This window comes from Mustela nigripes, chromosome 8, assembly GCF_022355385.1.
Source record: "Mustela nigripes isolate SB6536 chromosome 8, MUSNIG.SB6536, whole genome shotgun sequence".
Taxonomy (NCBI): domain Eukaryota; kingdom Metazoa; phylum Chordata; class Mammalia; order Carnivora; family Mustelidae; genus Mustela; species Mustela nigripes.
This window is the reverse complement of record NC_081564.1, coordinates 26698203-26710473: the sequence shown is the minus strand read 5'-3', so window position 1 is coordinate 26710473 and position 12271 is coordinate 26698203. Positions and strand designations below refer to the sequence as shown.

At 41.0% G+C, this 12271-nt stretch overlaps 1 protein-coding gene across 2 annotated transcripts in view; it reads right to left on the bottom strand.

Annotated features, from left to right (window-relative positions):
* The window catches only part of SPECC1L (sperm antigen with calponin homology and coiled-coil domains 1 like), a 138989-nt gene that overhangs the window by 60576 nt on the left and 66142 nt on the right, over positions 1 to 12271 (bottom strand). For both annotated transcript variants that reach the window (XM_059408944.1, XM_059408942.1), the window contains 3 exons: positions 11692 to 11765; positions 10401 to 10576; positions 3827 to 3990 (listed from right to left, as the gene is read on the bottom strand). In XM_059408944.1, coding sequence (XP_059264927.1) covers positions 3827 to 3990; positions 10401 to 10576; positions 11692 to 11765 — 414 coding nt within the window. The remainder of the gene's footprint in view (positions 1 to 3826; positions 3991 to 10400; positions 10577 to 11691; positions 11766 to 12271) is intronic.

The window sequence follows — 12271 nt, the reverse complement described above, 5'->3', positions numbered from 1 at the left end:
CTCGGTCCTGGGATGGAGCCCTCATTGGGCTCCCCGCTTGATGAGAGGCTTGCTTCTTCCTCTCTACCAATTGTGCTCTTTTGTGCACTCTCTCTCTCAAATAAGTAAATAAAATCTTTGAAAAAAATTCACATAATAGAAAGTAAATAATTTTAAAATGTACAGTTCAAGGGTATTTAGTACATTCACAATATTGCACAGCCATCATCACTTCTACCTAGTTCCAAAATGTCCCAGTCTCTATTAAGCAATCACTCCCCATGTATCTCTTCCCTAGTCCCTGGCAACTGTCAACAAACTGCCTCCTGTGTCTATGGACTTAGCTATTCTCCACATTTCATAAAAACGGAATCTTATAACCCATGACCTTTTGTTTCTGCCTGTTTTCACTTAGCATATTTTTCACATGGTAGTATGTATTAGTACTTCTTTCCTATGGCTGAATAATATTCCTTCAGATGTAGAGACCACATTCTGTTTATCCACTCATCAACTGATGGACAGCTGGGTTGTTTCCATGTTTTTGTTATTATGAGTAGTGCTATTACGAACACTCATGTACAAGTTATTTGAATACTTTGTGTTAACTTCTTTTGCATATATAATTAGGCAGTGCAATATGGAGTCATTTAGATATATTTTATTGTAAAACATTGCTTATTTAAAAAGATCAGTTCAAAAGCAGATTTATCTTTTTTGCATTAGGGCCCATTTCATCAATATTCTGAATAACTTCATGACTTTAATTTAGTGTAGACACGTCATTATCATTTCGTTTTAGAAGTACAGATTTTTGTAAGTCTTTCTTTCATCTTAGCTCCTCATATTACCCAGAGGTAGCTACTAACAATAGTTCCAAGTGCATCTTTCTTGCACTTTTAATGCAAAAATCTATGTACTTAAAAAAACAAAATGAGATCACACTATGAAATACTGGTGTTCAACTTACTATAAAGGACTGCAAGCGTATTTTAACATAAGTACTTTGAGATTTACCTCATTCTTATTAAAAAATGCACAGCATTCTATTGTACTAATGGGTCATAATTGACTTAATCCTTTTAACGGGCTCGTAAGCAATTTCCAGGTTTTCCCCTTTTTTTCAAACAATCCTACACTGAAAACTTTGTGTGTATATCTGTATCTATATCTATCTATATACATTCTTTTTGAAGATTTTATTTATTATTTCACAGAGAGAGACATAGCAAGAGAGGAAACACAAGCAGGGGGAGTAGGAGAGGGAGAACCAGGTAAGCAGGGAGTCTGATGGGGGGCTTGATCCCAGGACCCTGGGATCATGACCTGAGCCAAGGGCAGATGTTTAACGACAGAGCCACTCAGGGGTCCCTATATCTATATATATTTATAAACATCTGCCAGTATTATTATATTAAGAACTTCAGGATCTATGAATATGGCATTTTAAATTGGAAGATATTATCCTCCAAAATATCTGTACCAACAATGTGAGTATATAAATGACTTTTGCTCTGATTTTAAGTCAAGGACACTAATTTGCATACACTCACAGAATATAGATTATAGAAACTCTATTATTATTAGAGGGATTAGAATAAAGCCTATTGTGAAGTTAAAAGAATTTTTAGAAGAAAATGTAAGTTTTAGGACACATTATATTCAGTTATTTTACTGTTGTTAAGATTTATTTATTTTAGAGAGAGAGTATGGGTGAGTGGGGGGGGGGGGCAGGCAGAGGGAGAGTGTCTTAAGCCAACTCCGCACTGAGGACAATGCCCAACCCAGGGCTTGATCTCACCACCCTGACTGAGATTATGCCCTGAGCCAAACCCAAGAGCTGGATGCTTAACTGACTGCATTACCCAGGTGCTCTTCTCTTCTGTTTTTTCAAGATTTTATTTTATTTTTTAAGATTTTATTTATTTGTTTGACAGACAGAGATCACAAGTTGGCAAAGAGGCAGGCAGAGAGAGGGGAAGGGAAGCAAGCTCCTTGCTGACCACACAGCCCGATGTGGGGCTCGATCCCAGGACCCTGGGATCATGACCTGAGCTAAAGGCAGAGGCTTTAACCCACTGAGCAACTCAGGTGCCCCTGTTTTTTTTTTTTCTTTTTAAGATTTTATTTATTTGACAGACAGAGATCTCAAGTAGGCAGAGAGGCAGGCAGAGAGAGAAGAGGAAGCAGGCTCCTTGCTGACCACACAGCCCGATGTGGGGCTCGATCCCAAGACCCTGAGATCATGACCCGAGCTGAAGGCAGAGGCTTTAACCCACTGAGCCACCTAGGCGCCCCCTTTTATTTTTTAATTTTTAAAAAATATTTTATTTATTTGAAAGAGAGAGCAAGAGATATCAAAGAGGGAGCAGCAGACTTGCTGCTGAGGACAGCCCATTGTAGGGCTTGATCCCAGGACCTCTGGGATCATGACCTGAACCGAAGGCAGAAGGCAGATGCTTAACCGACTGAGCCACTCAGGTCCTCCTAGTTTTCCTTTTTGTTATTATTATTATTTTTTTTAAAGTAATCTCTACACCCAACATGGGACTCAGACTCACAACCCCAAGATCGAGAGTCACATTCTCTGCCAACTGAGCCAGACAAGCACCGCCATTTAGGTTTTTTTTTTTCTTTTTTAAAAATACATCTCTTTCCCGTTCCCAGAGCTGAGGGGGTTAGAGAAATTAAAAAGGACCCAGTCATCTGAAGGAGGAAAGAATAAGCTTCCGGATACAGAAGAGCCTTGCAATATAGAGCCTGGCCTGCTTTGGGACCTGCAGTCCAGTGTGGCAGGAATATAGAGGACAGAGGAAGAGCAGTTCAACTGGGGTAAGAGGAAGGCAGGGTCAGACCACGCAGGCACTGGGGATCTGAATTTCACTTTAACTACAATAAAGCAATTAAAGGACTTTAAGCAAGAAAAGTCCTTTCTATCAAAATGAATCAGAGAGACTGATTAGGAAGTCACTGAAATTAGAAGCTGATGATGGCTTGTACTAGCAGTTGATTATGCACTAGAGATGGTGAGAAGTAGACAGAGCAAAGATGTGCATGCTGGAGGCTGGATCCACATGACCTGATAATGGATTAGATGTGGAAGTGAGAAACAGGAAGGATTTAACAAAGGAGGAGGATTCTTGGGCGCCTGGGTGGCTCAGTGGGTTAAAGCCTCTGCCTTCGGCTCAGGTCGTGATCCCAGGGTCCTGGGATCGAGTCCCGCATTGGGCTCTCTGCTCCGCGGGGAGCCTGCTTCCTCCTCTATCTCTGCCTGCCTCTCTGCCTACTTGTGATCTCTCTCTCTCTCTGTGTGTGTCAAATAAATAAATAAATAAAATCTTTAAAAAAAAAAAGAAGAAGAAGAAGGATTCTTGGATTTCTGGCTTAAGTAATTGGGTGGAATGGTCCTGCCATTTACACAGGGGAAAGCCTGAAGCTCAGGGGCAAGAGTGCAGTTTTGGACATAACATGTCTAGGAGATACCGGAGTGTCAATATCAGGGAAGCCTTTGGATTTATAGACCTACAGGAGTTCAGACGAAGGGAAAGGGCTGAATTCATACATCTAGAGGTTTTTTGGCATAGAGAACACACTCAGAGCCTCAGGACTATGTGAAGACCCATTTATTTGAGGGGCAAGGCACCAAGTCTAAAAACAAAATCTCTGAAGCTGAACAGATCCCAACTCCCCTGCTAAAAGTCACCTGATAGTAAGACTAGTTCATTAATACTACATTGAATTTGATGAGGCTCAGAGAGTAAGATGGAAAGAATATCAAACCAGACCAGAGAACAGATAGTAAGTGAATGACGACAGCCTGCCCTTGGCATAGGATTTAAGAAGTTACCTTGTGATGCACTGTCAAAGGACTTGATGAGGGTTTTCACTGTAGGGGTTGGCTCGGAGGAAGTTGAAGACCTTCTACTCAGTCCCATCCCTTGCCTTAAGGCTGCCAAGTCTCTCTCAACAGCATTCATATAGTTGTACACCCGGCCTCGCTCCTCCTCTTGCCTGAAAACAATAGTGAAATCAGGCCTTTTTACACACATACTAGCAAACACATTTTTGCCTCCCTACTGAAAAGCATTAAAAAGTATCACTTTAGGGGCACCTGGGTGGCTCAGTGGGTTAAAGCCCCTGCCTCCGGCTCAGGTCATGATCTCAGGGTCCTGGGTTCGAGCCCCGTATCAGGCTCTCTGCTCAGCAGGGAGCCTGCTTCCCCCTCTCTCTGCCTGCTTGTGATCTCTCTGTCAAATGAATAAATAAAATCTTTAAAAAAGCGGGGAGGGGCACCTGGGTGGTGGCTCAGTGGGTTAAAACCTCTGCATTCAGCTCAGGTCATGATCTCAGGGTCCTGGGATGGAGCCCCATATCGGGCTCTCTGCTCAGCAGGGAGCCTGCTCCCCCCCCCGCCTGCCTCTCTGCCTACTTGTGATCTCTGTCTGTCAAATAAGTAAATAAAACCTTTAAAAAAAAAAAAGTATCACTTTAAAAAAAAGACAGTATCGGGGCACCTGGGTGGCTCAGTGGTTAAGCCTCTGTCTTCTGCTCAGGTCATGGTCTTGGGAGTCCTGGGATGGAGCCGTGCATGAGGCTTTCTGCTTAGTGGGGACCCTGCTTCCCCCTCTCTCTCTGCCTGACTCTGCCTATTTATGATCTCCCTCTTTGTCAAATAAATAAATAAGATCTTAAAAAAAAAAAGAAAAAACAAAAAAAGACAGTATCAGTAGAGCTAAATAAATTACCGAGTCTAATATTCTCATTTGTTTGGTAAATTCCAGGAAACAATATTACAATTTTTATATTGGGTTGTACTAAATATGTTTAAAAGTAACCAACAGAATCCATTTTCCATCTGAGTATGTGTAAGGTGAGAACATCAGTTATCAGTTAGCAGTAAAATGCAAAGTGGGCTGGCCAAAAAGAACCTGATTCAGGACTGGGATTTTGAGATTCTGTCCTGCTTTTTGGTGTTTGGGAATTCACCAGTACATGTGGGTTATCTATACTGGCCCTATCTAATATGCCATGCACAAACAGGAAAATACAAAAGAAATGAAATCAAAGTTCATATTCTATTTTTTAAATACTATTTTATTTATTTTGAAAGATTTTATTTATTTATTTGACAGACGGAGATCACAGAGAAGCGGGCAGAGAGAGAGTGGAAGAAGCAGGCTCCCTGCTGAGCGGAGAGCCCGATGTGGGGCTCGATCCTAAGACCTTGGGATCAAGACCTGAGCTGAAGGCAGAGGCTTTAACCCACTGAGCCACCCAGGCGCCCCCAAAGTTCATATTCTTTAAAACAAACCTTCTGTAGTATCCAAATAGAATTTCTACAAAGAAAAAAAACAAAACAAAACCTGGGCCCTATTAGTACATGAGTCTCGTAGATGCTCAGTGGATCATGATTCATCTAAAAAAATCAATAACATTTTATTTCTGGCTAGCTCTAATTCACTGAGCTAATACAGAAGTTTTCATCTGGAATAAGATTTCAGTTGCAGAGTTTGCATCTTTCATATAACCATCAAATAAGTTTACAGGTAGACAAAAACTAAGCCAGCCCTTGGGAAAATCTGGTAGCTATTTTACTCTTCTGACATCTTCTGACAGTTGTTTTCCTCCGGATGTATCACAGGGTCTCATGTTCACACTTTTTTTTAAAAGATTTTATTTACTTGAGAGAGAATGTGGTGTACAAGCCGGGGAGAGAGGCAGAGGGAGAGGGAGAAGCAGACTCCTTGCTAAGCAGGAAGCCCGATGCGGGACTCAATCCCAGGATCCAGGTATCATGACCTTAGCCGAAGGCATACACTTAATTGCCACTCAGGCGCCCCATCATGTTCAGAAGTTTAAACAAATAATCTGTAACAATGATTATCAAACCTTTCTTGGAGTCCCTTTCCACTCTTTTTTTTTTTTTTTAAGATTTATTTATTTATTTGAGAGTGAGCAAGAGTTACAGCATGAGCAGGGGCACAGGGAGAGGGAGAAGCAGACTCCCCACTGAGCAGGGAGTCCAAAGTGGGGCTCTATCCCAAGACCCTGGGACCATGACCAGAGCCGAAGGCAGACACTTAACTGCCCAAGACACCCAGACCTGGGCCCCCTCTTTCCACTCTTAAAAATTACTGAAGATGGAGCACCTGGGTGGCTCAGTGGGTTAAAGCCTCTGCTTTCGGCTCAGGTCATGATCCCAGGGTCCTGGGATCGAGCCCCACATCAGGCTCTCTGCTCAGCAGGGAGCCTGCTTCCCCCTCTCTCTCTCTGCCTGCCTCTCTGCCTACTTGTGATCTCTCTCTGTCAAATAAATAAATAAAATCTTTTAAAAAAACAACAACAACAAAAATAAAATTACTGAAGATCCCAAAGAGCTTTTCTTTATGTGGCTTATATCTGTTGACATTTATCATAATGGAAATTTAAACTAAGATATATTTAAAATACTTAATTCATCTAAAAATAAAAATAAACCCGGGACTTAACAATACAACATACTTTAATAAGAAACAACCATTTTCCAAAACCAAAAAATGGAAGAAGAGGAGGAAGAGGCAGAGGAGGAGGAGGAACAAGAGGATGAAGAATAGCAGTGTTTTTACATTTTTGTGTATCTCTTTAATGTCTGGCTTAACAGAATATACTATTAGATTCTCATTTCTTCTTCTGTATTCAATCTATTGTGACATAAGAAAAACAGGGCTCAGAGATATGTAGTAGTTGAAAAAGAAAAGATTATTTTAATGACGTGAAATAGGTAATTGTGGCTTTTTAGACAACCGAGGCTGTTTTTCCTTGGTACTATACCAAAATGTATTAAGTGGTAGTTACTTAAAAGTTTGTTGCGATGTGCAATTTGAAATCATGTGAATAAACTTCTCCTACTCTGTACATTCAAAGTACTCTAGTCTCTTATACTTTAAATGGATCTTTTACCCATATGTGACTGCACTGGTCATACAGAAAACACTGGCTCGGGGCGCCTGGGTGGCTCAGTGGGTTAAAGCCTCTGCCTTCGGCCCAGGTCATGATCCCAGGGTCCTGGGAACGAGCCCCGCATCGGGCTCTCTGCTCAGTGCAGAGCCTGCTTCTCTCTCTCTCTCTCTCTGCCTGCCTCTCTGCCTACTTGTGTTCTCTGTCAAATAAATAAATAAATAATCTTTAAAAAAAAAAAAAAAAGAAAGAAAACACTGGTTCACTGAATTACATGAATTTTCCAAATGATGACATCTGTCATTATAGGATTTACTATTTAAAAGTCACATTTGTTAATATCAGCAATGATCTCATCAGAAAACTCTTTAAATACGGGAAGCTGCCAAGCTTATGATGGCAAATACAAATTTTCTAAAATCCTAACATTTACTCGAATTTCCACATTTTGGTACCAGCAACAAATACAGTCAGTTGTTTTCCTTTAAGTGACAGTGACAGTCTCTCTTAATTCATTTCCAAGGGACATCCACCAAATACCAAAGTCTTAATAGTTTATTTTAGCGTGAGCTGTTTTTTTTTTTTCTTAACAATCACAGAGCACTTTCCTTGAGACAACCTCATACTTGAGTATACAGCAGACATAGTGAAAGTGCTTTATATATATTTCCCATTTATCACATGGAATGTTAAACAGAGTATGTACTTAAGGACTGAGATTTAGTAAAATTAATTTACTGCTTCACTGAGGACATCTTTAGGACCTGATGGAATGATTCTTCAAGAGCAGAATTTCAGTCACTCAGGTTAACTTCAGAATGAAAATTTTCAGGGATGCCTGGGTGGTCAGTCAGTTAAGCATCCAACTCTTGCTTTTGGCTCAGGTTGTGATCTCAGGGTCCTGAGATCTAGCTACCTGTTGGGCTCCCACACTCAGCACAGAGTCTGCATGAGATTATTTCTGCCTCTCCCTCTGCCCCTCCCCGTCGCACACACTCTCTTTTTCCTAAATAAATAAATAAATCTTAAAAAAAGGGGGGGGGGGAGGAATAAAACATTTCTTTAACAGTATACAAAAAAAGGTAATATGAGGGGTGTCTGGGTGGCTCAGTGGGCTAAAGCCTCTGCCTTCGGCTCAAGTCATGATCCCAGGGTCCTGGGATAGAGCCCTGCATAGGGCTCTCTGCTCTGCAGGGAGCCTGCTTCCTCCTCTCTCTCTCTCTCTCTCTCTCTCTCTCTCTCTCTCCCTGCCTCTCTGCCTACTTGTGATCTCTGTCTGTCAAATAAATAAAATCTTCTGCTTAAGGAAGCCAAAGAAAAATGGTTTAGTAATCTGGTTTTTCTCTGGGCCATTCATTAGAGATAAGCAACAATGAAACAAGATAGGTTTTCGAGAATATCCTGTTTTGTTTTATTTTGTTTTGTTTTGTTTTGTTAAGTAGGCTCCAGGCAGCATGGAACCCAACAAGGGGCATGAACTCACAACTCTGAGATCACGACCTAAAATGAGATCGAGTGTGGGGGGGGGGGCACCTAGTGCACTCAGTGGGTTAGGCCTCTGTCTTCTGCTCAGGTCATAATCTCAATGTCCTGAGATCGAGTCCCACATTAGGCTCTGTTAAGAGGGGAGCCTGCTTCCCCCTCTCTCTCTGCCTGCTGCTCTGCCTACTTGTGATCTCTCTCATCAAATTAATTAATTAATTATTTTTAAAAAAGAGTTGGACACCTAACCAACTGTGTCACCCAGGCACCCCATAAATATTTTTCTAAATTTTTTCCTAGGTCTACCTAAAAATTAGTTAAAAGTAATGAAAAATCAAATACTTTTTTTTTAAAAGATTTTATTTATTTATTTGACAGAGATCACAAGTAGGCAGAGAGGCAGGCAGAGAGGGTGGGGGGAAGCAGGCTCCCTGCTGAGCAGAGAGCCCGATATGGGGCTCGATCCCAGGACTCTGGGATCATGACCTGAGCCAAAGGCAGAGGCTTTAACCCACTGAGCCACCCAGGTGCCCCAAATACTTTTTTTTTTTTTTTTAAAGATTTAATTGATTTATTTGACAGACACGAGATAACAAGTAGGCAGAGATGCAGGCGGGGAGGGGGGAAGCAGGCTCCCTGCCAAGCAGAGACCCCCCTCGATGCGGGACTCGATCCCAGAACCCTGGGATCATGACCTGAGCCGAAGGCAGCAGCTTAACCCACTGAGCCACCCAGGCGCTCCCCAAATACTTTTTTTATAAAGTAAACTCTATGCCCAACTTGGGGCTCAAACTCATGACCCCAAGATCAAGTCATATGCTCTACTGACTGAGCCAGCTAAGCGTCCCTGGATAATCAAATTCTTAATAACCTCAAACATAAAAACTACTCCCCCCTACCCATTAGATGGAATCTCACTGAGAACTCAAAACACATCACAAATGGCATCTCATCTAAAGCACTACATTGGTTTCCAATGATCTCTATGTTAATGGGGAAAAAATACTACTATGGAGATTAAGGTGGTTATAAGTAAAACCTCCTCAAGAGAGTGATACAGAAAAACTCGCTTTGCACTCTTTACTTGGGTCTCTAACAATAACATTAGTTATTAAGGTAGGTGTGCCTGGGTGGTTCAGTTGGTTAAATATCTAATCCGGGGTCCTGGGATCAAGCCCCACACTGGGCTCCCTGCTCAGTAGGGAGTGTGCTTCTCCCTCTCACTCTCCCTCTGTGCTTTCCCTCTCTCTTTCTCTCCAACAAATAAATAAAATCTTTAAAAAAATAAAATAAAGTATACTCATCATCACCCTGGCTACTGGGCAGGCAGATCTCCTTTCAGCCTTCCAGCAACACTGTAAAGCAGAGAGGACTGCCTCCATCTTAAAGATGAGCAAAGTGAGGCTTAGGGAAGTTAAGGGCCCTGACCAAGATCACACAGCTAGTAAGAAGCAGAAGTGGACAGGATGTGTAATTCCATAGTACACACCCCTACTCAGAGGCTATTAATCTAAAGCAAAGTAACAGGACTGGGGTGTAGAGATATAGGAAAGAAGAGAACTAGAAGGTACTTTGTGCCAGGGACCATTCTGGCCCCCCCGGAACTATTAATTATAGATACTGATAACAACTCTGACAGATCATACAGAATGTACTATTTTGCAGGTATCATAAAATGAGGCCAGAAAAGTTGAGTAACTTCCACTAGGATCCACACTCTTTCTTTCCATGATACCACATCACAAAATTGGGACTGAAGTGTTCTCTATTAAAACTGGTTTCTCGGGGCGCCTGGGTGGCTCAGTGGGTTAAGCCGCTCGCTGCCTTCGGCTCAGGTCATGATCTCAGGGTCCTGGGATCGAGTCCTGCATCGGGCTCTCTGCTCAGCAGGGAGCCTGCTTCCTCCTCTCTCTCTCTCTGCCTGCCTCTCTGCCTACTTGTAATCTCTCTGTCAAATAAATAAAATCTTTAAAAAAAAAAAAAACTGGTTTCTCAAAACATACTTGCGTGACTTTATCTCTTCCAGTTCTTTTGTGAGTTTCTCATTTTTTTCTTGAGCCTCATGTAACCGGCGCTTCAGATCGCCAATCTCCTCTTGGGCCTCAGATTTAATGTCATTTGCAATGACCACAGCAGTCTGGAGATCAGCTTGAAATTGCCGCCATTCCGCAGATTCTTCCTACGTTAAAAAACTAAATTTTTATTTCCAAAAGAAAGCAAAAATACTTACTTAAAAATAATAAAGTGTATTTATGACTGGACTATAATGCACTTCCCAAATGATGATTAATTTCTTTTAAGTCTCAGATAACTACTATTATAATTTCTAACAGGTAACAGGTAATACAATTATTAGTAGTGAACTTGTACTTAATGAGGAAAAGACTTTCTAGTTACTCTGTCTGCTGAGGCATCGAGTACCAGAGTGCTTAATCAATTTTAATGACAATAGTATCAAGTCTCCCTTCCTTATGCAAGTTTTTAAAGTCTTATGAAAATAGACACATTGTTCAAAATTTACAGCACTTTACCTCTGAAAAGTAGATAATGGTGTGTGAACCATACGGAAAGATTTTACAGGGAATATCTATAAATATCTTGACATCAAAAACTAACAGGAAAAAAAAAATCAAAAGTCAAGGAAAAGGAAGAGGAAGTCCGATGAAAAACACTAAACTCTAACTAGGCAGACAAAGTCATACAAAGAGAAGAGCAAAGAACTGTAGAGTCTGCTGCTTCCCACAGTCATGGAGGATGTGGGCGTGGCTGGGTGGGCAAGTCTCCCCAGGGCGTTGCCTCCACCAGAGCCACAGCTGCCCAATCACCGGCCCGGCACCCATCCCCCAACAAAGCGATTTTCTGACACTGTGAATATAGCCTGAGTAACTGAGGCATGACCCAAACTAAGAGATGAGCTTACCCAACCTCTGCAGCAGACTGGCACAGCTGTCAGCAAGCTGATCAAATCCACAGAAGACTGAAAACAGCTTGGTTTGGGACACTTACTAAGCAAGAGCAAATAATTTTTCTTTCCAAAATACAATACTTGCTTCCTAAATCCATCTTTTTAAAACTACCACTCATAAATTACTAGAAGATTCTTCTATCCAGAATCCAGCACTAATCCCAACTTGAAATGGTGGCAGTTGCTTTCTGCCCAACGGGCAGAAGGATCAGTATTTTAACTGAATCTGAAGCTTAAGACGAATACTAACAACGATCAAGAACTACACAGTCCTCAACTTTCAGAAACCTAGGTATTCTAATGAGATAATACATGAGGATTTATCCTACCCGAAGTCTCCTATGGAGTGTCTTGATTTCTCTTTCCATGTCATGTTTCTGGTCCTGGAGTTTTTTAACCGTATCTGAAAAGAGCAGAGAAGTTTAAATATATATTCTTAAAGCTGTGTTCCAAGGAATAATATAAAGGGAGGTATTTAAATATGACACTGAAAAGAAAGGTCATCCTGCCCAAAGACTTCTTATTTGTAATACCAAACTCTAAAACAAAAAAAGAATGTTCATTCCAAGTATTAACCAATACTACTTTCCTAAGGAAAATATCAAAGCTTAAATCACAATTTCTGGATTGCTTCCTTCCTCAGAGTCTTAATTCTGAAACAAAAAGTTAAGTAAAATCAATTGTTGGAAACACACTGTTGGCTCATAACCAATCAAAATATCACTGACTACTATTAAAGTGTGAGCTTTTAATCAAAAGGGTTATTAAACTAAACTCTTTATGAAAGCATAACTTATTTTACACACTGCAATAAATTCCATAGAGTGGTGAATTAGCAAAATTTTTACAAATTTAATTAATTACCCTGGGGAGCTGCTATTTACATTACTTTTACAGAAAGTCTTTTTA